The sequence below is a fragment of the Cynocephalus volans genome, chromosome 16 (genome assembly GCF_027409185.1).
Source record: "Cynocephalus volans isolate mCynVol1 chromosome 16, mCynVol1.pri, whole genome shotgun sequence".
NCBI lineage: Eukaryota > Metazoa > Chordata > Mammalia > Dermoptera > Cynocephalidae > Cynocephalus > Cynocephalus volans.
Window position 1 is genome coordinate 18,834,515 of NC_084475.1, and position 27,362 is coordinate 18,861,876.

At 54.7% G+C, this 27,362-nt stretch overlaps 1 protein-coding gene across 1 annotated transcript in view; it reads right to left on the bottom strand.

Annotated features, from left to right (window-relative positions):
* Window positions 1-27,362, bottom strand: part of DNAH17 (dynein axonemal heavy chain 17) — a 127,458-nt gene that overhangs the window by 35,194 nt on the left and 64,902 nt on the right. The window contains exons 33-53 of the mRNA XM_063080212.1: window positions 27,153-27,284; window positions 26,641-26,801; window positions 25,898-26,054; window positions 24,714-24,818; window positions 22,064-22,221; window positions 21,438-21,576; window positions 20,978-21,205; window positions 20,417-20,554; window positions 19,502-19,634; window positions 19,064-19,191; window positions 18,357-18,505; window positions 14,325-14,607; window positions 14,054-14,227; window positions 13,657-13,864; window positions 13,034-13,199; window positions 9,866-9,968; window positions 9,049-9,196; window positions 8,571-8,662; window positions 6,273-6,434; window positions 5,590-5,754; window positions 5,225-5,416 (exon numbers count right to left, since the gene is read on the bottom strand). Of these exons, the coding sequence (XP_062936282.1) occupies window positions 5,225-5,416; window positions 5,590-5,754; window positions 6,273-6,434; window positions 8,571-8,662; window positions 9,049-9,196; window positions 9,866-9,968; window positions 13,034-13,199; window positions 13,657-13,864; window positions 14,054-14,227; window positions 14,325-14,607; window positions 18,357-18,505; window positions 19,064-19,191; window positions 19,502-19,634; window positions 20,417-20,554; window positions 20,978-21,205; window positions 21,438-21,576; window positions 22,064-22,221; window positions 24,714-24,818; window positions 25,898-26,054; window positions 26,641-26,801; window positions 27,153-27,284 (3,321 nt within the window). The remainder of the gene's footprint in view (window positions 1-5,224; window positions 5,417-5,589; window positions 5,755-6,272; window positions 6,435-8,570; window positions 8,663-9,048; window positions 9,197-9,865; window positions 9,969-13,033; window positions 13,200-13,656; window positions 13,865-14,053; window positions 14,228-14,324; window positions 14,608-18,356; window positions 18,506-19,063; window positions 19,192-19,501; window positions 19,635-20,416; window positions 20,555-20,977; window positions 21,206-21,437; window positions 21,577-22,063; window positions 22,222-24,713; window positions 24,819-25,897; window positions 26,055-26,640; window positions 26,802-27,152; window positions 27,285-27,362) is intronic.

The window sequence follows — 27,362 nt, forward strand, 5'->3', positions numbered from 1 at the left end:
TCCCACAACCAGGCACATCGTGCCAGCACCTCAGGGACTGCCTGGGGACCCGAGGTATGGAGAAAGGGAGCAGACCCCCCTCCCACAACCAGGCACACCACACCAGTGCCTTGTGGCCTGCCTGGGGACCCGAGGCATGGAGAAGGCGACTGGACCCCCCCTCCCACAACCAAACACACAGCACCAGTGCATTGGGGCCCACCTGGTTACCTGAGGCATGGAACTGGGGACCAGACACTCCCCACAACCAGGCATACTGCCAGCACCAAGAGGCATGCCAAAAACATCACCTCCATGTGGATGGCCCACCACAGCCACCACAATAACCATGGCTGCCACAAAAGCAGTGCGATGCCACAACCACCACGCAGATGGTCCACCAGCCACTGGAGTGCATTGACACAAGGAGAGTCACCAGCAGAGATAAAGAAAAGAAGAGGATGTCTCTCTCCACAAAGCCCATTTCAGAGTGACAGGAGAAGCCGAGCCCGTGGCGCACTCGGGAGAGTGCGGCGCTGGGAGCGCGGCAACGCTCCAGCCGCGGGTTCGGATCCTATATAGGAATGGCCGGTGCACTAGTGCCGGTCACGAAAAAGACAGAGTGACAGAAGAAGCATCTGCTCTATGATAATACTGGGGGACCTGATCACACCTCTCAGCATTGGACAGATCATCTAGGTAACAAATCAACAGAGTAACCATTACTCTTTCAGAAGGAGAGAAGAAATCTATGGTGATTAGAGGGGGGAGGGGGAGGGTGATAGGGAGAGATTGGACAAGGGCCATAGAGAATAAGTACAATTTGTAACAATACATATGCTAGTAATATTGATTTGATCAATATATCTCAATGTTGAACCTCCAAAATACGTATAAACAATTTTGATTAAATAAAAAAATATTAAAAAGAGCAGTGTAAATGGCTCACTCTTTTTGAAAAAGATGCCAGTTTACATGTGCATACGCATTAGGAAATGTTGGCCAGGGTCTTTCAAGGATTAATGTGAATTTTCAGCATTTTGGTGATTTGCTTATCTATAACAATTTATTTTACTTTTTTCATTGTACATGTTTGTGGGGTACAGTGTGTTGTTTCAATACATGCGTGTACTGTATAATGATCCAATCAGAATAGTTAGTATATCTGTTTACCATTTCTCTGTGGTTATAACATTCAAGATCCTTGTTTCTGACTGTCTTGAGATAGACAGTAATTTTTTTTATGAGACTCACGAGCCTCTGTGATTTCCTGAAAGGCATTAAAATCATCTTTTATAGGCACCCCGCGTGGCTTAGTTGTGTCTTTCTGAAGGAAGTCCCTCTGTTCAGAGAGGAATGTCACCAAAGTTCTTTCTTTGGAGCCGGCTGGGGTATAACCAGGCTCAAAAGCAAGCCTCAGATTCCATAATTTTGGGCAAGCTACGAAAAAAAAAAAAAAAAAAAAAAAAGGAGGGAAAGCTCCAAGCATGGAAAAGCGGAGACCACAGGTGGGTTGAGCAGACGAGGGGCCATCTCTGGAATTAGCAGCGCCTTTGAGCGCAGAAAGACCCGCCTTCCCACTTCATGCTGCTGCGTCAGGTTGGAGGCCGACAACACCAAGGCTAGAGACCAGATCCAAACATGGTGCCTTAACTGTGTGCATGGCCCAACGTTCAACCCCAGGATGCAGGAGGGAGAACAGCACTGGCTTCCAGATTGCAAATTGGAAGGTGGCCATTGGCGGGGCCGGGCCACCCCTACCCTTGCCAGCATGAGACTGCAGAGGGGAGGGCCAGGGATGATCCAGTGGAAAAGCTGTAAGGTCCCAGCACGTGCAGATTTTGAATTGGGCGAGTCTGGCGAAGGTGAAGGATGCTGCCTGGAAAGACTAGGCCGAGCCCTGTGCAGCCACCCAGGTCAGGGAGGCAGACTCGGGCAAGGCTGTGGGGGCGCAGAGGCCAGGAATGTGCTGAGAGGTGCAGCCCGTGGGAAGTGGCCTTGCTTCCGTCCCGCCCGCCCCTTCTCCTGCAGAGAAGTCAGTGTCGGCTGCACCTTCGCCTGGCCTGTCTTTCTGACTCTTGGGCTTTCTCTCGGAGAATTTGCCGGGCCTTTGCTACATGCTGCGTGGGACCCCCGCAGCCTGGACCCCTAGCCAGCCCCACCATATTGAGGCCCGATCCTCTCTGCTTTATTGGCCACTCCGTCCCACGCGGCACGTCCCCATCCCTGCTGGCCACTGCTGTCCCGTGGCCCCTTGTCTGGCCCACCTTGACCGTGGGGCTGCCCCGGGGAGTCCGGCCTCCTCAGCCTCGTCCTCCCTTGCTTCTTTTCTTGCACAGCCCTCCACTCCCACCCTCTCTGCTGCAGAGGACAGTCCCCAAATCTCCAACTCCCACCTTTCCCTGCACCTCTGACCCTCACATGTGCACTGTGCATCGGCCTGTCCTCCGGGCTGTCCTCTCTGTTCTTCAGACGCCAACATTTCTAAAGCTGAATTCATCATCTTGTGGTCCCTGGCACCTGTCCCGTCCTGCTCTCGCCCAGGCCCCATGCCCTCCCTGGGTGGAGAGTGCCGCCGTGCTGCTGTTGCTCGGGCAGCACGTCATCGTCATCGCCGGCAGGTGGGAAGCTTGGCCTCTTGATCCTCTTCTGCTGGCCACCAGGCCCGAGGGTGTGAACTGTCACCTGTATCTAGGCGTGTCTATGGACCAGCATTAGTGGGGTGCACGTGCCACCCCTCTTTGACGAGAACATACTCGATGGCACTTTTCCTCGCTCTGGCCACCGTCACTGCTGGTAGAGAAGGAACATGGAGCCGAGGTCCGGGAGTGAGTCTGAGGGGCCGGGGGTCAGGGGGAGAGCTGGGCTGTGAGGAGCTGCCCGAAATCGCCATTACAAGATGGCGCTGATTTCCGGTGGAGGGCAGGGCTGCTCGGTAACACGCCTGGGCCGATTAGGCAGCCACCAATAAGGTAGGAGCACGTCCTAGGCGAGGAGCAGTCTCTATATAAAGGGCGCGGGTTCCCTCGCTCGGGGTCTCCATTTTTGGCAAGCTTATGCTCTCCCTCTCAAGATGCATTAAAGCTGATCTGCAGAAGGATCCTTTGTGTGCCGCGTCGTTCTTGCTGGCGAGACGGTAGCGCGGGACACTGGGCAGTAACGCCTCCTCAGTCACAGTCCCGGCACTGAGGGCCAGAGGGCCGGTGGCCCCTCCTCTCGGATCTGGTGGCTGTCTCTCCGCTGTCCACATTTGCTGGAAGTCAGGTAGGCCGCCTGAGCTGCTTAGACCATGAGCTGTCCCCTCCCTCAGCTTATTGGGTGTCCTTCCTTCCCTCCTGCCTTGGGGACTGTTGGGGGAAGGTGTGGGGCGGAACCTGAGGGTCCAGCTGAGGATCCGGCCTAGGCTCCCGCCCCGCATCCACACCCTCCCTGCCGGCCACCGCGTGGCCTCTGTCCTCTCTCTCTGCTCCCCTCTCTCAGCCCGTTCCCCCTGCCTTTGCGGGGCGCCAGGCATCTGTCCCCTCCCCACGGTCCTCCACTTTGTCCCAGAGCACAGCCAGGTCTTGCTCCTCCGCTCAGACATCTAGATGGCATCTGGCTTTCTTGAGACCACGTCCAGGGTTCTCCACACAGCACGGTGTCCTCCAGGGTCAGCTCCTGACCCCTTTCCCGTGGCCTCTCTAACCTCCAGCGGCAGCCACAGCCTCCTCAGTACTTGATAATGACATTGTATCACCACGAGTGTATACGTTACACTAGCAACATGTACATTCAGTTAGCAGATGACTGTAACACCATCATTAGAACAGTAACAGCAAATGTTGCAACTGTCCAGGAGTCTGGTTCCTACAATATGACGCAAGGACCTTCAGCCCTGATTATCCCCATCCTTAGTTCCAAATCCACAGAAGCTGCCGAATACATGATAACGGACGATCAGTGCAGAGCGGTTCGTGATGGGTGCCAGGTAATGGGTTTCTAGAGAAGAGATCACAGACTTGGTGCAGCCAATGCCTGTGAATAGAATAAGTCTGCACACCACGACTGGCCCCACAAGGAGGGACCAGGAACAAAATCCACATCAGGACAGGGCAAAGAATATGATGCGATTGTGAACATAAACCAATACAATTTGGTTAATAGACTGGAAACTTCTACAGAGAAAAAAACAGTAAAACTGTACAGCTCCAGATGCAAACATCCAGGCACCACTGGGGTGGACGTGGGGAGGTCAGTGTGGACTAACTCCATCGGTAGCCCCAGAGCCCATAGGACCCATGCACACAGATTCAGGTCAGAGGCAGCGTTTGGCAGTACCTGTCTTAGGACCTTTCCCTTAACACTAGGGTTTACAAAACAAAGTTGGCTAGTCCTTCATATCAGGAGTAGAATCCATAGGAAAGGAAAGGACCATGACAACCAGACACCAGAGGCTCTCCCAGAGGTTGGCTGTCCTGGCACAGCCAGCACTTCCCAGGGCCTCTGTCAGCAGACCCCTGGGCCTGCCTCAGTACCCCCAGAGTGTTGAGCTCTAGCTCCAGATCTGCCCCGCTAAAGCCACTGGGCCAGCAACTGCTGTAGTGCCATGCACCGTGGGGAGGGTGCCCTCAGGACTCTCCCTGGGTCTGGTCGTCCTGACCCCACAGCTGCAGTCCCGGCACTAATGCAGAGAGACATGACTGCAGCGTGGGCAGATCAATCTCAGGTCTAATCTCCAGCACTGTGGTGATTTGCTCTGGGTTAATAGTGTTGGACTAGCACACAGTTCCCTGGGAGAGCAAATTTTCGGGAAGAAGAAATCAATAAAAAGCCTCATCAGCATGTCTTGGGCATGGGAGACCTATTTACACTAATGTTTATTTAATTAATTCAAAATGCAGCTGTCCAGAATCTCAGGCATGTGGTTAGACACCTCGTAATGGTTCTGAATTCTTTAATCTGGAGAACTGGGAACAATTCAGAACATTCGGTGACTGAGGGCAAGAATCCAGTCCCTTTGCCATTATGATCATGTTGCCTTTCTGGACTCAAATCCTTCAGGTAATCGAGACGCACACTGTGCTCGCCTTAGTCACAGGCGCAGGTCCACTGGCTCTACTTTCTAAGATAAAGATCCTTCAGATCAGGACTGTTGGTGACACTCAGGTTCTCTGTGCTGGTTGGCTTCATGTTGGAAAAGGGGGTGTTGAGATTTTTCTCCATTTCCCCTCCCCCAAGGGAAGCTTACTGAAGAGCCACCTCTCACCTTAAGGTCGGGGATCCCGTAGCCCTTCTTGAGGGTGATCTGGAACACATCCAGGGCGCTGATGTACGCTGCCAGGCGCGAGAGGCTCTGCTTGCCACTGCCGCCCACCCCCACCAGCAGGGCATTCCCACGGGGAGACTCCAGGATGCGGTTAATCCTGCAGATGTGAGCCACCGCGTCCTCAAACAGCACCTGGAGAGAAGACAGAGACACCTCGACACCTCAGAGCACGAGGAATCGCCGCCTCCAGTGCCTTGCTGCGGGTTGGGCAGCCCACAGGATGCCCTGTGGACGTTTACAGTGAGACAGGAAAGGAAATCCATGCCCAGGAACCTGCCCCTGCCATCAGTGTGAGCACCACTCACCAAACTCATGACTGCATTGACTTCGTTGTAACTGTCTAGGACATCCACCAGGAGCTTGTTCAGATGGGCCACATCGGTTACAGAGAAGTATTTGGGATCGCCAATCCCTTGAGCAAAGTGGCAGAAGATATTTGGTTTGGCAAATAAGAGTTCATCACCCAGCTCCTAGAAAAAAGAGAGAAGATACTTCTATTTTTTGCTACCATGGACACAGATACTTAATAGCAGCCCCAGTACCTTGCCAATGAGGCCTAAGACGTCCCCAAGATGCCAGACCAAGTCTCCAGGGGCCCAAACCACTGCTGCTGTGGGCCCAGCAGACCACTGGGCAAAATTCCCTGGTGGGATGGTTCAATTCTGGTCACATCAGGAATGAGTGGACCAATGGAACGGTTCTCTCAAGAACACACAGGACACACCAGCAGAGCACGCCGAACTAGGTGGGGCTCTTCTGCACTCCACGTGGACGGAGGGAGGTCATCACACCCTGATCTACTGAGTGGTCAATTCCTCCTCCCTTAGCTCCACAGCCATGTATCTGAGTCACCACGTGGGACCTAATGTGGACCCTCCCATCACCACAAAGGGCCCTTCCAAGAGGGCTGGAGCTATCGTGGGCGCAGCCACTCTACCTTCTTGGAGCCTCTCTGCGCTCAGCAGAGGGGTCTGCGGGCTTGACTTACCTCAAAGAATTTCTTGGTGGAAGCCATGGTGATTCTACGCAGTGTGTCCTGGTCTTTTTCGTCAACCATCTTGTCACCATACACTCTTTCAGCTTCATGCAGCCAAAGGCGGACAAGGTCCAGTGGGATTTTCAGAATCTCTGCTGTGGAGAATAAGAGTCCCTGCCCCAGCACAGGAGGGTCAGCATCCTAGATGCATTATGAAGCCGAGCCAAGTGCCATGCACAGGTGGAATCAGAAATGGCCACTTCCCCAGGGAGGGGACGGTTAAGCTGTTGGCACAACATCTACTCGGGGCCGGGGAAGCCACTGATTGATGGTCATGCAAGTCCTGGGGATTGGAGAGTGTGGCTGTGTCCTGAGAGATGTAGAGGAATTTTCCTCACACGACAAGGCTAAGGGTGAATTGGGGGGAAATGACAAGGGAGGCTAATCATGGTGGGGGACACAGAGCAGAAGGTCACAAGCTCAGGCTCTGCAGCGACCCTGTTTTGGTCCAGTCCTAACTCAGCCATTTACTAACCAAGTAACCTTGGCCAAGTTTAACCAGTGCTTTTTGAGGGTCTGCTATTTGCCAGGCACTGTTTCTGGGCCCTGGGGATACAGTGAGGACAAGACAGACCCTGCCTTCATGGAGTTTACATTCTAGTGAGAAGATGTAACCAAGTAAACAAAATAACAAGTAATTACATATCATGATGTGTGCTATACATGACATACACAGGGCAGTGAGACACAGTGTGTGGGGAGGAGGAGGGGGCCTCTGGGAGACCCTGACATTTGAGCTGACACAAAGGGGGAGGAGACAGGCCTCGCTTCACCTCCCTGAGCCTCAGATTCCCACTCTGTAAAATGGGATATGGGTAGCAACCTTATGTGCTGTTGGAGGAGAAAATGGGAGTGTAAGAAGCCAAACCCAATCCCTGACTCAGACTCAGCAGACATTAAATGAGAGGAAACGTTATCAGCACCATCATCACAGACACCGATATCATCACTGTCACCACCACCATCACCATCGCCACCACCACCACCGTCGCCACCACCACCACTGCCACCACCGTCACGACCACCACCATCACCACCACCGTCACCACCACCACCACCTCCATCACCACCGTCACCACCACCACCATCACCACCACCGTCACCGCCACCACCACCGTCACTGCCACCACCACCATCACCATTGTCACCACCACCATCACCATCGTCACCACCACCATCGTCACCACCATCACCACCACCGTCACCATCACCACCACCACCACCACCACCACCACCACCACCACCACCACCACCACCACCACCACCACCACCGTCACCATCACCACCACCATCACCGTCACCATCACCACCACCACCATCACCACCCACCATCACCACCACCACCACCACCACCACCACCACCACCACCACCACCACCATCACCACCATCACCATCACCACCACCACCACCACCACCACCACCATCACCACCACCATCACCACCACCACCATCACCACCACCACCATCATCACCACCACCACCACCACCGTCACCATCACCACCACCGTCACTGTCACCATCACCACCACCACCAACAACAACACCATCACCATCATCACCTTCACCACACCATCACCACCACCACCACCCCACCACCACCATCACCACCACCATCGCCACCACCATCGCCACCACCATGACCACCACCACCATCACCATCCACCATCACCACCACCACCATCACCACCACCACCATCACCACCACCACCAACACCATCACCATCACAACCATCACCTTCACCACCACCATCACCACCATGACCATCACTATCACCACCATCATCACCATGACCACCACCACCATCACCACCACCACCACCATCACCACCATGACCACCACCATGACCACCACCATCATCACCACCACCACCAACACCATCACCATCACAACCATCACCTTCACCACCACCATCACCACCATGACCATCACTATCACCACCATCATCACCATGACCACCACCACCATGACCACCACCACCACCATCACCACCATGACCATCACTATCACAACCATCACCACCACCACCACCATCAGCACCATCACTATCAATTATCATCACCATCAACATCATCACCAATATCACCATCACCATCAACACCATCATGATCACCATCACCATCACCACCACCACCACCATCATCAGTTCCCAGTTCACGTTGCTTTCTCTCCTGAGATCAGCAGAGGAGAGCACCTATAGATCAGGGACTTGGTCATAAGGCAGCATGACATAAAACTGAAAGAACAGTACCTGGAAAATGTTAGAGAGGTCCCTGAGGTTGAAGACATAATGAAACTTAATGGCCGTGGGAAGAAATGTTGCTGTGATTTTCTGATGCAAGGCTGTTATAGGAAAAAGACACATCGATTCTTACATACTCTTAATGGCCCCAGGAAGTGCAGAGCTTAAAGTTTCTAAAGCAAATGGACTATGAAATGGTGACAATTTAAGTAAGAAATCAGCACAGCCCTTCAAAGAGGGGGGACGTTTTCTGCCCTGCTGTTAATCATTTCTGTACACTGAATTTCCTATGTTCCACCCACCCCCACCCACCACCACCGAAGCAATTATATTTCACAATATCTCCTGTGGAAACACAGCATCATTTAAAAAATATTGATTTCAAAGTATAAATAAAATATTTACCAGGGGAAAATACAAAGAACCATCAGCCCCATAAAGCCGTAGGTTTTACTGACAGGAGAGGGGGCGAGGCTGGCCAGCTTACCCAGGGCGGAGGCCACCAGCTGGCTGCTCATCCTCTGAATCACCATGGGGACCGAGCGGTAGGCCAGGTGCTGCGCGAGGATAGTGTTGTAGATGGTGGTGAGGGCCTCCTGGCCGGGGAAGCTCACGGCAAACACGCAGAAGTGGCGCTGCCCCAGAACAAACACAGACTCCTGTCAGGCAGCTCTTGGGGAGCAGCTCATGGCCGGGGCCGCCTTCTTAGGAGAGCAGACCCTGTCCTCACTGTCTAATGGCTTTGGGGCATGATCACAGTGGGCTGTTTTCCTCTTTGTGCCTTGCATGTGGCAAAGTCACGTTAAATATCGATTGTATGTGAAACAACCAAATTCATGCTCTCAAGAAAAATTTTGGCAGAGGCCAAAGAGTGGCTCAGAGTGCGGGCCCGGCTTTCTGCTCCTGCTCTCCCTATGCTTAGATAACTTAGAGTGAGGTCTGTCTGCGAAGGGCTACGGACATAATACAGGGTGCCCTGTGAAATCTGAATTTCAGAGGAACAACAAGTGCATATTTTTTAGCATAAGGATGTCTCAAGTATTGTGTGCGACATACTTATATTAATAAAGATTTAACTGGGCATCTGCATTTTTATCTGTTAAATCTGGCAGTCATAAGGGGGGCTGGATGGCTCTCGTCTTCCCGGCCCCCCAGAATTTCCTGACACATTCTGAAGGGGTAAGAGTTCTCCAGGGAACATCAGCCCACAGCCCTGACATCCAAAGCCAGTGCTTTTATTCTCATTTGCTAGAGCAAGCGCAGGGCTGAGGCAGGTGGCTGACATGAGTTTGCTTTCTGCTTACCTGAAGCCTGGGGTCTATGGTGAAGGATCCGGAAGTGGGATTCATGCAGGCCACATACTGACAGTTATGGACATCCTTTAACGTCAGCTTCTGCCTGTCATACCTGTGGGAGGGAGGCCAGCGTTAATGCTGTGTCCCCTCCTTGCCCCCAAGAATGCTCTGCATGTGGTTAAAAAAAAAAAAAACCCTCGATAAATATTGATTACATGTGGAACAGCTGAGTTTACTTCATGCCCTCATAATTTTGCAATTGGAGGCAAAAGAGAGACTCAGACTACAGGTCTGGGTTTATAGTCCACCTCTTTCATTGAGTAGTGTCGGGACGGTGGGTAAATTGGATAATCTCTCTGTGCAATGAATCAGGATGAAGATTAAATGAGGTAATGCATGGAAAACACTAGGAAGGTGCTATGCATTAAATGGGTCACTCAAAGTTTCGTGTATGGAGACTTGACCCCCATCATAACAGTGTTAAGAAAGGGGTGGAAAATCCACTTATGGTAATTGAAAGGTGGGGCCTTTAAGAGGTGATTAGATTGTGAGGACTGTGCCCTAGTAAATGGATTGATCCATGCATGGAGTAACGAACGTGATTCTGATGGCTTTAAAAAGAGCAAGTGACAATGGGCTCTCTTGCTCAGCCCATTCTCGCTGTGTGATACCCTGTGCTGCTATAGAGAGTCACCGGTCAACAAGAAGGCCCCTCTCAGGGGCGTTCCCTGGACCTTGGACTTCCCAGCCTCTAAACTATAAGAAATAAATTTTGTTTCTTTATAAATTACCTAGTTTCAGGTATTCTGTTATAAGCAGCAGAAACAGGCTAATACAGAAGAGTGCCTGAAGTACCACAGCACTCAATGAAGTTTACCACCCCCTCTATCATTATCAGTGTTACAGGCTGTTATTATTAAACAGGCTGAATAATCTCCTTGACATGAGCAGATGTAAAACTTCCAGGGACTTGGGTGAGTATAAAGGGTATAAAGAGTCTGTGCGTCTTCTCATGTGCTCATCACTTTTGGGGTTTTCCTCTCTTATGCCTGTTCTTTGTGTTGGGGGTTGTTGCGTCTTGCTGATTTACAGGAATTCCTGTGTATTCCAGATATTAATCTACTGTCAGTTTCAGTCATTGCAAATACTTTCTCCCATTCTGTTAACTGTTATATTTGTCCACAGTGTTTCTTGTTGAATGAACTTCCTTAATTTTACTCTAAACCACAGTCATCAATTATTTGCCTCCTGGCTTATGCTTGTGAAGCTTTTGCTTGAGAAGTCCCTCCCTGCCCACGCCTGTCCCCAGGTCACGGCGGTACTCTCTCTCTCTGCATTGTCTTCTATCAGCTTCACAGTTTGCCTTTTGCTTGGAGCTGTGTACTCCACGTGGGCCCCCTCGCCTGTGTGTGAGGCAGCATTCTGGGTTGACCTTTTTTCCCTGAATGAGCTTTTCCCTAACACGTCCTGACATGTCCACTAAACGGTCCATCTTTCCCTGTCATCGTGGGGCCACGTTTATCTGATGTTCTAGAGGGATCTTTTGAAAACTCAAATCTGACCATGCCATCCCTCCTGAAGATTGTTCAGGATAAACTCAGGGTAGGTGTGGACCCAGGGCCAATGCTTAACAACATTGAGGGCCCTTTCTAAGGAAAAGCATACAAAAATCTGAGCAAAGTTTGCAAGAACTTTTGACTCTGTGAAACCACTTTAAGGGCTTGGAAGGGGCCTGTGTGAGTGAGGGGCTGAGGCTGAGTCCTCCTGAACCTCACAGGAGACCCACTGGGGTGGGGGAGGGACACAATGGCCCTCGTAGTTTCCCCACCTTCCTCTCCTGTCTTGGTACCTTCAGGTTCCCATCCCACACCACCTTCATTTCCTCAAAGATGTCACTGTCTCTCCAGGCCCCCTGCTTAGAGTGGCTCCCTTGGCCCGGCCTTGTCCCCTCCCCAGGGAGTCATCTCTGACACCGCTTGTGCCCATGTCACAGCCCACAGCTCACTGTATGCCTCATCCTTGTCCTGCTGGGTTAGAGCCACTCATTGGGGAAAAGGTGAGCAACAGGGTGAGACATATCTGGACTTGAAATCCAGCTCTGCCACTTATTAGGGCCATGACCTCCAGCAGACACCTTAACTCCTCTGTGCCTCCATTTCTTGGCCCCTGAACCCACTGACTGATTTCTGGGGTTCCTTTGGTCTCAGAACTGCCAGGTTTGGCCTGGACTACTTGCTTATTTTAAGAGACAACTGAATGGATTGATCTGATCTTTCCAAACAACAAAACTAAACACACCACCCTTGGCTTCCCAGTGCCCTTGGGAGAGAGCCCAAGCTTGGTCCAGCTGCCCAGAGGTGCTGGGTCTGGCTGCAGCCGCTGGGCACCCTCCCCAGCTCTCACAGCCCAGCCGCGTTGGCTGTGGGCTCCTCCACGTGCCACACTTTGCGCATGGCATTCCTTCTGCCCTCAGAGGTCCCACGGCCGGTCCTGAGTCAGCCTCCAGCTTCCGGCTGCGCTGCGGCCTCCCCAGGGGCACCTCTGATGCAGTGCTGGTGCGGGCTCCTCTGTGACCGTCCCGGGGGCTTTCCTCAGAGCTCTCCCTGAGCTCTGTAACAGCACCTCTTCCTCCCCCGCCAGACCACACGTGGGAGGGGGATCTGTCCGTCCCCCCTCCGTGGGGGTTTTAGGCCACATGTTTGTGGAATGGATGATGGGACGAGACCTCGATGTGACCTTTTCACTGCCCTGTGGCCCTGTAGTGCTGTGGCTCCTCACACCACCTCTGTGGCCCATCCCAGCAGAGCCCCCAATGGACCCATGTACTGACCTGCCCCATGGCCTTGCCCCCAGCACAGGTCGACCCATTGCCCCTCCCTGTGGCCGCACCCCCACGGCCCCAGGGTCTGACCCACCCCCTGGCCATGCCCCACAAAAATGCCCCACACCCATTGGCCCTGCCCACTGCCATGCCTCACAGCCATGCCCCCATGGTCCCATGGTCCCATCCATCCGCACGGCCCCCCCACGGCCCACCCTCATAGTCCTGTGGTCCCACCCCACTCCATGGCCCTGCTCCCATGGCTCCACCCTCATGGTCCCATCCCACCCCCATGGTCCCACCCCCATAGTCCCGTGGTCCCACCCATCCCCTGGCCCTGCCCAGCAGCCCCATACCAGTGCCCGTGGTCCATGTGCTGTCGGATAAGGGTGTGTGGTGCCACAGTCCCGTACTTGTCCACCTCGGGCATGTTCATGTCGTCGATGAAGTAGATCAGCTTCTTGGTTCCAGGGGGCCCGTAGTTCCTCCCCGATTTCTTCTCCAGTGGCTTCTCCAGCACCCCTGGAGAGGGCAGAGGCTCAGCCATCACCCCCCGCACCCCAAGCCTGTGCCTGTGAGATCCTGGCCAATGGGTGGGCTTCCCCGCAACCCAGCTCTGGGGATAAACAGAGAGGGTCAGAGGCAAGGGTGGCAGGAACCTTGCCCTCGGTCAACCTTTGGGCCACCTCGGATTGATTATGAGATGCTCCCCTGGGACCCACCTCCTCAACTGGTGGTCCACATGCCACCACCATAGCTCTGCTGCCTGGGGCACCGGAGGAGGGGTCCTGGCTACCACTCAGGGGGAAAGGCGGGGGGGTGCATGGGCAGTGAAGAGGTGGCAGCAGCTCCTTGGCCCTGCAGTGAGAGGGACAACGGGGAAAGGGGGCAGGGTGGGGGCGGTGGGCGGCCGTGTGGACTGAGCCTGCTGAGAGTGGCCAGGCTGGGCCGTGAGGACCCGCCCCGGCCCTGGCCTCACCCTGCAGCATGGCCGAGGTCGTGTAGAAGTTGAAGGGCACGGCCTGCACCAAGTAGTCGTCTGTGCTCAGGCTCTCCAGCTTGTCCCCCATCAGCACCGACTTGCCCGTCCCAGCGTTGCCCACCAGCATCACCGGCCACGAGTTCCCCATGAGCAAGTCCATGAAGTAGCGGATGCGGATGGTTTCTGTGGTGTGGACCAGAGAGGCCTGGGCGGGAGCGGAGCCGTGACTCACACAACACGTCCAGTCCCACCTTCCGACCCGTCCCACGCTCTACCTCCCGGGTCCCACCGTGGGAAACCGTCTGCGTTTGGACGTTCTGTCCAGGTGCGCGTGGGCGCTACACAGTCCTGCTCCTCGGCCACGTCAGGCGGTCACCGCTGTGGGCAAAGGTACCTGCAGCGGGACGTCAGGGTCCAGCTCAAAGGCGGGCACTCTGTCTGTCCACGGCAGGAACTTCTTAGTGTCGGGGTCAATGTAATAGTCAAAAATCGTGCCCTGCGAGGGGAACTTGATGGTTTTAAATTCATTGATCCACCATTTGCTGAATTCGACTCGATAATCTACAAGCTGTTAAAAAAAACCAAACCAAAAATAAAAAAGGGCCCAGCTCAGAGGGACGCCGAGAGACCTCGCTGGGGCGGCCAGGTCCCCGCTGTGCCATCACCTGGTCCTGGAACATGGCGCCACCGAAGGCCCAGAAGCAGGCAAACACGAAGTAGAGCTCGTACAGCTCCTTGGGGGAGTCGGGGGGTGCGTTCTTCTCCGTGAGGAGGCACTCGAGGAGGTACAGGATCATCTGGATGACCGTGATCTCGGGCACCGGCGTGATCTTCTTAAACCCGAAGCGCAACTTGTCCAGGCACGTGGGCAGGTACTTGTCAAAGAGAATCATCAGGTTGGCCTTTTCAGACTGCACCTTGCGCCTCTCGATCCAGCTGCTCACCACCCTGGGGAAGACAGGGAGGGGCCGGATGGCGGCAGCCACTGCTTTGGCTCTGCCAGAGTCCCTCCCCTCGGTAGATGCCTCTTGCCCCCTCCACATGGTTCTGGTGGGGCAGCCACAGAGGCGGGACCGTGACTCGGGTTTGCCACTCCTGCACGGCAGTGGGTCTAAACAAGGGTACCAGCAGGGCCATTTGCAGACCCCATGAGGGTCTGGTGAGGATGCCAGGACAGTGGAGGTTGTGCTTTCTCTGGGATTGCTAGCTGTGGGGGTGTTGCAAGCCTAGAACAATGGGGAGCCATTCTTGCTACCACCTGGGAAGCATCTGCCCACAAATGAAGTTGACACTGCAGGGGTCAGCTGGGGGGTGAAAGGAGAAGAGAGGAGAGAGACCTCACGGCATCATCTGAGGGGCAGACAGGAGGGGATGGGAAGGGAAGAGGAGAGAAGAGGGGGGAACAGAAGAGGGGAGAGCAGCAGGGACATCTCGTGACATCATCTGGGCTCCTGGATCCAGCTGTGCCTGAAGCACGCCCATGGTGACTTGAGCCAACAGAATTCGTTTTGCTTCATTTACTCTGAGTTGAATTTGTCATGTTTGGTGGACAAGTCCAAATTAATACAATAGGCAATGCTTGAGGGACCATGTTGGACTGTCTGGCACACACGCCTCTGGGGCATGGATGGCCTGGGGTTGAATCAGCTCTGCTGCAGCCAGCTTTGGCCTTAGGTGAGTTACTTAACACGTCCGGGGCCCCGTTTCTCCTCTGAAAACAGGTGTGATGTTTACATCACCACCACTCCAAAGGACTGCATGGGCTGATATTTTTAAAGCTCATAGAAGGCAGCTTAGACCATAGTAAGTGCCAAGTAAGTGTCTGCTAAAAGCATAAGTTGCATCCAGCTCCCTCGAGGGTCAGCAAGCTCAGCGTGTGCGTCATTTCCAGGATGCCCGCAGTGTAGGCAGGAAGCTCACGTTACTCACACAGCTAGCCTGCCATCTGCAGCCCGGCACACATGCCTTTCTGTGGGTGCATTCTTGTTCTGGGGACTCTGCATCTTCCCGCACCTCTACCGGAACAGAGAACTGAGGGCTGAAAACCTTTGCCCCAGAGCACCCTGGATCATCCAGCGTAACAGGGCAAACCTTCACGCAATCCACATCTCCAAGCAAAATGCAGTGTCTCCATGTCTGGCACAGTTAAGGACTGAATTCCAAGTCCAGCTGGTCTTCAGAAGGGGAGACCAATTTGCAAATCCACACGTAGACTGCTGTGTTTGCCTTCTAGTTCGAAGGTGTTCATGTCAAATTTTTGATGTTGCCTTGGTGGCAGTCATTTAGTGCATGCCCATGGGTGCAGTGGCTTTGATTTGCAAGCCCAGAGAGACATGCACTTGTGAAGGCAGGTCCACTCTCTCGCCCCTGGCCCAGCTTCCTGCCCTGCTGCCAGGGTGGCTCCTGGCCTTGGGTCGCTGCCTCCCCTGCTGCCTGCGAGAGGGCTGCACCTCCTCTCTGAGGCCACCAGCCTGCCTCTCACCCACTTCACTTCTCTCCTCTGGCAAAGCCCAGTCTCCTGCTTCCTCTGGGATTGTCCGGTTCCCGCCTCTGCCCATGCCAGCCTAGCTTCCACTTCTCTCCTCCTGCTCCCACAGGGTGTCCCCCTGAGCACCCCGCAGACCTGTCTTCTTCCTGTCTCCCTGCATCTTAGCAGCTCCTATCTGGATTTCATTTCAGTTTCCTTACCCTTGTCTTCTGCCCGCCCTGAAAACCCTCTAACGTGATGTAGTGGGCAGAATGGTGGCCCTGCAAAAGACGTGTCCACCCGGAACCTCACATGTGATCTTATTGGGAGAAAGGGCCTTTCTAGGTGTAATCAGGTTAAGGATCTTGAGATGAGAGCATCCTGGTTTAGGGTGAGTCCTGAATCCAATGACTGGTGTCCTTATAAGAAGAGGGAAATTTGGACACAGATACACAGAGAAGGCCACATGAAGACAGAGGCAGAGGTTGGAGTGACATGTCTATAAGCCAAGGAGCGCCAAGGGTTGCTGGGAGCCACAGCAGGTGGCAGAGAGGTGTGGCACAGATTCTCCCTCAGAGCCTCTGAAGAAACCAACCCTGCTGACACCTTGATTTCAAACTTCTCGTCTCCAGAATTTTGAGACGATCAACTTTCTGTTGCTTGAAACCACCCAGCACGTGGTCCTTGGCTGCAGCAACCACAGACCACTGATATAAGTGGGCAGGTGTTGCTAGAGATGACGGCACAGTGGTGCCTGGTGTCCGTGGCTCCCAGCCCGCTCCCTGCAGGGGCCTTTCCTCTCCATATGCCTCCCAAACCCAAGCCTCACCATGCCACCTGTCCCCAGCTCACAGCCTCTCTTCCCACTGCAGAGAGCAAAGAGTCACTGGAAGCACAGACTCGTGAAAGGTCTTTCCTCTCCACCTATAGACTTGCGTGCGCCTGGAAATGCTTGGGCCTGCTCCCCATGTCCGAACACTGTTCTCATCTCGACAGAGCAAACCGCCCTGCGTCTTCCTCCAGCTGTCCCGCCAGCACTCAGACACCTCATTTCTAGCACCTCCTACCGGTTCCTCCTCAACTCACTGTCACTGGCCTCTGCCCCCACAGTGCCATGAAGCCATTCTTCCTTGGCTCTCTGGAGGCAACCCTCTTCCTGCCTGACCTTTCTTCCTCCATGGGTGTCTGGGACGCTGTGTCCCTGGTTTCTCTTCTGCCTCTGGGGCCGTCCCTTCTCAGAACCCCTCACAGATTCCTCTTCCTCCCCAACGCAGTGTTGGGTTTTCTCTGAAAACCAGCTTCTCTTATCACTGCTCACCCCCTTCCTAGAGAATCCAGTTCTCTGTCGTGGAATATCCTAGGGTCCAACACACACGGTCGGTGTGCAGAAGGGACTGGATGAACGAATTAAAGAATGAATGAACCACTGCCTCCCGCCAAGAAGTTTTTCCTGAGCCTCTTGCTCCTGGAATGCTCCACTGGGATTTCTACTCAAGTCAGTGCAGGACATTTGCTCCATGCTGTCATTTCTGTGTCCCCAGAAAATCTCCTACTCTGTCAACGACTAGCCGTGTGTCCAGGCAAGAAAACGTGCCTCCAGAGTCACTATCAAGCCTTTGATTTCACACATTGCCGAAATCCATCCCTTCTTCTCCCACCTCCAATGGCCACCCATTGTCCACGGGCATGACTGATTCTCTTCTTGTCAGAAAGGACCCCTTGTGCCCGGTCCTGCACAGTGGTCCAGCTTCCATCCCTTCCTGCCAACGACACGCCCACCCTTTACACTTTATCCAGAAACACTCGACTACCACCCATCCTGGGAACCTCAAGCTCTCCCCCTCGAGGCCCCCGTGAATACTGGTTTGCATCTGGAATGCCGCCCCCAGTTTTTGTCCACCTAGAAAGTTGTCTCACAGGTGGCAGCCCAAGCTTCAGTCCTCTGGGAAGACTTCCTGTCTCCACGGAGGCCCAGACCCTCCCTACCTTACTAGCACTGGGAGCTCCCAGCACTTGGTGCAAACGTGCGTTTCATCAGCTGCCAGGTTGCAGGGTCAGGTGCACCTGCATCATTTTTTACACCTTTCTGGTCCTTTCAGTGCAGTGCCCCTGGTGCCTGGTGAGGGCTGGGCACCCAGTACTTATTACATAAATGAGTGAATGACATAAGCCACCAACCTCATCCTTCTCTGCCACAGCTTGGAATGGGAAAATGTAAAAACCAACTCACGGGTTCCAGCCTAGATCCGCCGGGTTGATGTAAAGTATGCCGGCTCTGGAGACCGTGGCCGGGGTGGCCGTCCTCAGGTGGCTGATCTCAAACACCAACCTCATGGTGCGATTCAGGGGGATACGCTCGTTGCTGGCCAGGGTGAGGACCTGTGAAGGGGCACAGCAGGGCGTGGGTTTTCAGCAGCAGATGTGTGCTGTCCTGATGGGGTTCTGAGATGTGTCACGCACGTGGCATCTCAGAGCAGGGAGGAAGTTGAGAAAGCATCTCACCATCCCCCCCTCGCCCCGCCTCTGTCCCCTACCCAGCACCAGGACAATATGAGCAGTTTCTCAGCATGCATACGATGTAGGACTCACTACAGTGTTGAATTTCCAAACCATAACCGCCCCTCCTCCCCGGGAATTCTCACGTTCCTTTCTCTGCCCAGTTGAGAACTATTTTAACATTAGCCATCGTTTCCATGTTATGCCACTGGAGTATCGACTGGAGAAGAACGCTTCCTTACCCTTAACCCACGCTGCTGCTAGGTGGTATCTAAGACGGGGCGTCTGCAGAACTGCACCGCGTGTGGGAAGCATCTGGTGACGAGGTGCCAGCCTCTGGCCAGATCTGTGTATTGTGTGCAGCGGGTCCCCCCAAGCCTCCTCTGCTCCTTCCTCATGGCAGCTTTGGGTGTCAGCTCTAGAACACTGGAGCCCACCTACCTTGTTGTCATCCATGACGGTGTTGAGTGACTCGATCCACATAGGGTCTATGTCCCCATCAAGAATGATCCACTTGGGGCCATCGTGGGTGATGTTGGCCAGGTCCCGCATAATGGTGGAGAACAGCCCTGCAAGGGGGCACGAGCAGAGATCATGTGTCATGCAACGTGGGTGGGTGATACAGTCATGGGGATAAAGTGGGTCCAGCGGTGGGGGCAGTGAGGGTGCTGCTTCAGATGGGGGAACAGAGCCCTCTGCCTGTCTGCATGCCCCCCCAAATGCGAGCCTGCCCAAAGATCCTGTTTGGGGGCCCCGGCCAGATGCGTGATAAAATCTCAGTGACATTCACTGCCCTGACTGGGTGGGAATAAAAAGGGTGTGAGCCCACAGCACCCCACGGCAGCCCACAGCCCCACTGTGGACCACAGCTCCTGCTACCGTCTTTCCACTCCCTGGTCGTTGGGTTGATGATGCCAAAGAGCTCATCACAGGTGACAGCCTTGGGGTCCAGGTCCACGGCCACTGGCTTCCTCTTCAGGTTCTGGTAGGTCTTGTTGAGGGATTTGAGGACCTGGGCCAAGGTGGGAGGTCACATGCGTGACTCAACGTCCCTGACCATGCTCCACCTGCACCCAGGGTCACACGCTTGGCCTTATGGGACCTCAGTGCCTTTTATTGGCCACATGCTGAAGGCCCTCTCTGCATCAGGGTTATTTTGGGGGCATGCAGGTGAATTTGTGTCCCCCCCCAGCTGTGAGCGAGGCAGACGTGACCTGCTGCTTGGGAGCTGACAGCCTGGAGACCGTGCCAAGACCTGAAAATGCTCACGCTGGTGTCCTCCTCATAACATGAGTGCCACATGCTCATTGAAAAACTTTGAAGGGAAGAAAACGACTCATAATTGCTCCACCCAGAAAAAAGGAGTTTTAAGGACATTTGAGGATATTTCATGTGTGTGCGTGTGTGCTCCTTTTTTAGAAAATTGGGTTCATACTGTTCTGCCTTTTAAAAAGCAACTTGCTGTGTGTTTCCCCCATGTTATTAGTTTTGGAAATGATCTTTAATAATAGCATAACAGTCCGTCCTGTGGAGGTCTCGCTGAGCACTTGGCTGGTTTAGAATTTTCCAGTGTTACAAACAGGCATCAGGGACATTAGCTGCATGCCACAGCTCCCTTCCTGGCCCATGACACGTTTAAGGCAGGGGGACTCCAGGATGCACTGTGTTGGGGTCCCCGTGTGGGGGGAGGTGATGGAGGGCTGGCCCCTCTCCCATCCCACACCCACTGGGCTGGATCCCTGCAGGGTCCTCCAGGGTGGACCACACAGAGCAGGGGCCCTGATGGGGCCGCACCTGCGACTTGCCACTGCCCGCGTTCCCGATGACAAACACTGAGTGCCGCACTTGCAGCAGCTCCTCCAGCTGCACCACTTTCAGCACGAAGCTGTCTTCCGCCTGCAGCTTGAGTTCCACGATGCTCTGCTTGATGATCTGGGGCGACATGGAGAGGGTGGGCGCGGAGACTCTCTTTTCAGTGAGGGGGTGTGTGGTGGGGCTTCCTGCCCAGTTGTGCTCCCATGTGGACGTGTTTGCAAGTTCTGCTATTGACACTACCGAGAATTCTCCTGCTCCACTGCAGGGGGTGGATTTGCCCAAAGCCCCCCAGCCCCAGTCCCTCATGTGACCTCCCCAGCATTGAGAAGGTGGGACTGGCCAGGGCTGGAGAGGCCGCTTGTGGCCCTGGTGTTTTTCTCGTAGCAAAGGGAGGCACGCATATGTGACTTTCTTGGCCCAATAGATATGGGCCTCCTGCCCCAAATGTGGCATTTGCCACTTGGGGACCAATTCAACATATGCCTGGAAGAAACATCCTAGGCAGGGAGGAAGCCCCTAGCGAGGACCTGGGAGAACTACCTTTTCAAAATTCAGGTCTCGTTTCCGAGGCACGTCCAGAGCTGGGAAGAGGTCCCCAATCAGCCCCATGAACACGGGCAGGTCGTCAGTCACAATCTTGGGGATGTTGAAGTCTCTCAGTGCCCTCATGAGTACCTGGTCCTCTGCCCGGCTAGGGTCCCCCCTCTTCAGGGAGCCGGCCACCACCAGCACAGACTTAATGGCTCGCAAGCCCCAGTCATAATGATCCTGTGGGCAGCAGGGACAATGGGCAGACGTGAGCTCACCGCTGCCAGGCCCAGGGTAGCTCGGGTGTCAAGGAGGGCCGGGACAGGGGCTGGCGTGGTGCTGGGATGTGTGGAATCCTCACCAGGTGGGTCTGGAAGGCAACCTTGGCCGCTGCCTGCATTTTTAACTGCCCCTCCCCCACCCCCTCCACTACCCCTGGCTCTGTGAGCTCCAAGACACCGTTAACACACACCTGCTTTGACAGCAACTCTTTGCACAAGGTGTAGAGGGTGATGAACTTCCTGGCCAGCAGACGGGCCTCCAGAAAGCCCTCGGCCACCAACATGATCTCGCATATCAGTTCAAAGTCGGGGACCACCATGGCGCAGGGCCTGGGGAGATCAGCAGGTGGCCTTAGCCTTTCCTCCCACCTCCCTCTCCCACTCCACACCCCCACCTGTCCCTCCTCACCTAGGAGAGCACACCTCACCTGTCAGGTGGACCACACATACTGGTCAACCTTCTAGGGCTGTGGCTCCCCCAGAACCTGGGGGTTCCCAGCCCCCACCCTCCCCTCCCCACTTGTTCCCCCCACGCCCTGCAGGGGGTGCCTCCAGGCCCTGCACTTGCTGCACTCGACTCCTCTGAGAGTCCCCCTGAACCCTGCCTTCCAGCATCCTGTACCAATGGGCAGATGGCATCTCTAATGGGCACCTCCTGCATTGGGGAAGACAGAGAGCTTTTTAAAGAGGACCTGGCCTGCCTGCTGACCCCCCGTCTTGGAGCCTCGTCTTCTCTTCCGTCCCTGGCTCGGCCCCTGCCCCTCCTCTGCTGGCACGTGGCCCTGGGATACCGACCTGAGCCACTGCAGCCACACACCTGAATAAGGCCTTCAAGTTCTCGGGCAACTCGGTGCGTCCAGCGTAGCCAGGATTCATGGTGATGAAGATGCCCACGGTGGGCATGAGACTTATCATCTCTCCAAGGAAGTTAAACGTTTTCTTCTTGGCCCGAATTGCATCTTGGACACATTTTACCTAAAGGGTGGGTACACAGACATGTCAACAGGGAAACGACCCGCTTCAATGGGCCGGATGGGTCTTGGTTTCTGTTAAAGTGTGCGGCTGTGAATTTGCAGGGTGCTCTCCTGCTTTTCTTTTAATCGAGCTTTTAAATTTTGAGACTATCATAGGTTCACATGCAGCTCTAAGTGATAATATGGAAGCGGTCCCGGGTACCCACTACCCAGTGGCCCCCAGGGGAGCATCTTACGTGACCATAGTGGACTGTCACAGCCAAGGTCCTGATGTTGACACATTTCCATCCCATGGGACCCTTCCTGTGGCCCTTTTGTAGCCACGATACAGGAGGTGCTCAGTCTCCCTGAGCTTGGGTTTCAGGATGTGCCTCTGGGTTTCCGGCTACTCCCCGAGGTCTCAGGTCCCCTCCTCTGAGCTCTCCCCTGGAGGAACCTTACTGTTGCCAGTTAGACCTATTTCCAGCACCAACACTGGGAAAGTGAGGCCACAGGGGGCTGCCTTATGTGCTACCAGCGGCTGGGCATGCTCAACAGAGAGCACAGACTGGGAGCCACCCCCTTAACTAAGTGGTCACGAGACAGAGAAACTATAAAAGCCAAGTCCCGGCCAGGGCAGGTCGCTGCTCACCTTCCCCGGGCAGCCTGCACTTTGCTGGCTGAGGTGTGCGTGTTTTACTTTGTGTCTGACTTACTTTCAGCAGCAGCTGCTCCCTCTCCTGAGCCAGCCTGCGCTCTGTACTGAACTTTAAATATGTTTTTCTGGCTTTTGTTTAGATTTGACGTCTGCACTGAATTTATTTTTGTGTTGAACTTGGTGTGGGCCCTGCTCAGTCTGTGGAGCTGTGCTGTACTCTCTCCATGAAACCTGTATTTCTTATCTATTTTATTAAACTTGTTCTCACTGTCTACTGTGACTCTGCTCTTGAATTCTCTCCTGTGGCGGAGTCCAGAACCTGGTGAGAGGACGGGGTGGGTTGAGGCTGACTGTCGGCCCCGACCCTCCCTCCGACATCAGACACGCCTCCTTCCCTCCCTCCCCACCCTCTTCTGGACCCCGGCAACTGCTGAGCTGTGCTCCGTTTCTGCGATTTTGTCACTTCGTGACTGTGATGTCAGTGGAATCAGATAGTGCGGAGTCTTTGAGACGGACTTCTGTTACTCAGCAGCATTCTCTGGAGATGCATCTGGGCTGTCACTGGGAGTGTCCCACTTCCCAGCCTTTTTCCGTGTTCTGTTTCTGCTCTGGCAAAGACCCGTCGGAGGGCGGATTTAGTAGCCATCTCCGTGCCAGGCAGTCTCTAAGACCATCTGTGTCTAACGAGGCTAAAGCTGGAACTTCAAGGATCCTCCTTTTGCATTTGCGCCTTTGCAGACTTCAGCTGCAAATCTCCACATCACCGCTCAGGGGCGCCCGGCGCTCACGGTTCACCCCTTTCCCAAACACCGCATTTCCAAAGTCCTCCGCATTAGAGCAGAGTTCTGGCGCCTAGTTTTCCTGGACTTTCCTCTTGTGACTGGTCTGCAGAGGGTACAGCTCATCCTCGGGCAGGGCTGGGGCTGGGGCTGGGACACCTCAGATTCTGCACGGCCTCCCCTCTGTGCCAGGACTCTCCTAACGAGTCCACAAACATTCGGTCCCTAAAACGGGCTCTGCGTAAATATCCTGGGGGGTGGGACAGTCACTCTGCTAATGCTGGGGGCTGGGGAGAGGGTCCTCATGGCAGCCGGGATGATCCGGTGTGGAGGGAAGGTGACAGAGGAGGATTTGGCTGCCCATTCACCTCGAATCTGTCCGCAAGCCTGTGTTATCGACCCCATTTTAGAGATTAGAAAATGGAAACGCAGAGTTTAAGTTATCGCCAAGCAGAGAGGTGGGGAGTTAAGTTACAGACTTTGAGCCAGGCTCTCCCTCAGGCTACGGGTCTGAGTGGCACGCCCCCTCTGCACCTCAGCTGTCTATTGTGGGGTGGGTGGAGGGGTCTCAGCACCATTTCCTTTTGGAATATCAAAGTTGATCCCTGACCTCGAGGTTGGCCTCAGTTTACCTCAGAGAGCCCTGCGGTCCTCACATCTAGCAGGCATCTGCACAATCTGAGGCTTTTGTTTAAAAGGCAGAAATGTTCATCCCAACATGTGGGGCGGGGCCAAGGCACGTGATTTTAACAAGCGGTCTGGGGGATGCTGACACAGGGCTGCTCCCCCAGCCCAGAGCCCTGCTCCCGCCTTGCACAATCAATTATTCCCTCATCTGTATTCAGTTACATACATGCTATCCTATCTGCTTCTTACTGTGTTCACTTCTGTGTGCCTAGCCAGACTGGGGGCCCCTGGAGGACAGGGCGGGGGTCACACCACCCCTCAGTGCCTGGAGTGTTGCACGCGGGCAAGGGGGGGCTATCTGGTGTAGGAGATAACGGAAAAGTGAGAGGCCTGCAGTCAGCAAAGCAGCCAGTTACCCTACTTGACCCAGAGACTCGGCAGGGGCCCTACCTGCACAGCAATCACAGACAAGACTTCCACTGAGATTCGATTAAATTCGTCAAAGCAGCCCCAGGCTCCGGTCTGGGCCAGGCCCTTGTAGATGTTTCCACAGGACTGGAAAGGGCGAGATTGGAGAAGAGCGCATTAGACAAAGGAGGAGATGGGTGGGTCCGCCAGGAGCCCCCAAACGAAGGTCAGGCTCGGGGGCCTTTAGGGGCTTCAGAAGGCAAGCAGGCAGGACGGCTCACTCCCTAGAAGGGGTTAATACTGCAGAGGGCTGGGTGCCGCTTGACCCCCACGTCTCCCAGACCCTAGGATGGAGGCTTCGTGGAGGTCCCCCCTACCTAGGAGGCTCAAACAGGCACAGTCACGTAAAATTCAAGCCTTGCATTTTTTTTTTTTAGCCCTTTTCTTTTTGTGCACACACAGGAGGGGGCGTCCCTCCAAGGCGGAGGCAGGGGGCGGCAAGCACTTCAAGCACTTTGATGTCTTCTCTAGATGTCTGTGTCACTCCAGGCCCCAGCTGGATGGGTAATCAGGACAATTCTTCAACATTTACATATGGGATTCCAGGCGAATATTAAATTTCTTCTAGAGGGAATCCAACTTCAGATTTCACTTTTCTAAAATCTAGGAGCCTGGTGTGGACTATGTGGTTTGACTGTCCTCAGCCCCAGGGGGTCTGCCAGAGGCTCAGATACAGATGGTGGTGGAGGCCCTCTGCAGGCCCAGGGTCCTGAGCTCAGTGGACACCCCATCTGCTCCCACCTACCCCTTCTGCAAGAGGCTGCTTTGGCCTGGACTACCAAGGTATCTCCTCTCCTGTTCGGCCCTTTGGGGACTGACGCCGCCCTACAAAGTCTCCAGTGACCCATGGGACCGGGCCCATCCTCTGATCCCCTCCCAAGCCCACCTGTACCGTGCTTTCACCCAACATCCCATGCTGAGCTACGAAGGAGGGGCTCGCCGCTGTCTGGAGGCCCCAGTTGCTGGGCAATCTTGGAAATGAGGTGGGAAAGGGTGACTAGCAGGGGCAGGGGCAGGATATTTGGGACTGGGTTTGTCTACCCTGGGAGCCTCTTCAGACAAGCCGGCAGCAGGGGATGCCCTGGTGCCTTCTCGCCAGGGTTCCGGTTTGCAGGTGTCCCAGGCATCTAGCTTGAATGTGGCACCTCCAGGCCTCGGCCATGTACCTTGTAGTCCATTTGCTCGGAACAGTTGAAGACGTACACCATGGTGCCCAGGGCTCTGCCCAAGTCCTTGGTCGTCTCTGTCTTGCCAGTCCCGGCGGGGCCTGCTGGGGCTCCACCCATGATCAGATGGAGGGACTGGGTCAAGGTGATGTAGCATCTGTAAGGGACACTGATTATCTCATGTGCCTGTGACCCCACGGCCTCCCCACCTGCTCTTTCATTGTGGTGGCAGTTAACTGTGTTACTCTCACACAAAAGGAGAGGGCAAGAGGGACTTGAGATGTAGTCAAGCACTGTCCTGCTTTCCCAGCTGTGGCATTTAGGGAGGTGTGCACTGCTAGCAAAACAGTAACAGTCATGACAATGACACCCGCACTTATTGAGGGTTTACTTGGAGCAGCTTCTGGCCTAAGTGCTTTTTGTTGTTAAATAATGCACTCAGTTCTCAGCAAGCTCACGAGGACTCATAAAACATTACTCCTGCTTTGCAGGCTCTCAAAGAGGTTAAGTGACTCCCCCAAGGCCACACAGCTAGTGTCAGAAAAGGACATGGAGCCCAAGCTGAGCACCTCGCAGGTGGCAGGACCGAATCTGAACGCAGGTCCACCCAACCCAGGTGCCGGGTCCTTCCAGCCTCAGCAGCTGACGTTGCAGTCTGACCATGCAAAAATTTGCATAAGGGGCCCACGGGAACATGTGAACTGTTTAGGAACAGGCCTCCCGGGTGGTAGGTGCACGCTCACCGGTCAGTGAGAGGGGTGATGACCAGCCGTGGTGTGTTGCCCAGATACTCATAGCAGTACTGGATCTGGGCGTCGCAAATGTTGGCGAAGCAGTGCCTCTTCTCCTCGTCCCAGCGGTGCCGCAGCTGGGACTGCCAGGTGAAGGCCTGGGCGCTCTCCACCTGCAGGGCAGCCGCAGCACCTCGCATGGGCCAAGCAGAACACAAGAGCCAGCCCCAGCCCAGGAGGGACCCCCCCCTGGCCCTTTTTCCTCCTCCAGTGCCCACAGTCAACCGAATTGCTGCCCCAGGTGAATCTCACTAAAGCACGGGCCCTTCCAGGTGAGCTGGGTGCACACCAGGGAGAGTCCAAGAGAGGGATTGGGGGGAAGTGGGGATGGTGAGGCCACAATCGAGTCACTGGCCCAGGAAGAGGAAATGGCAGGGGGTGGAGTCCTTGAACATCCCCCCCACCCCGCCCCTGCCCCGTCCCTGCCCCACCCCCGACCCCCTGGGGACAGCAGGCGCTCGTGCCTTGGCAGTGATCATCTTGGCCACCACGTCCCGTGCGTGCACGTCGATGGTGCAGATGGTCATGATCTTCATCCTGTCGCCAGCACTGAGGTTCCCGATGAGCAGCGTGATGAGCGCATTCAGCTGGCTGATCTGTGGGAGGAGGGGCACCCTCCTGAGACACGCAGGGGCACGGGGCTGTGGGTCCTCAGGGACATCTCATTAACATGA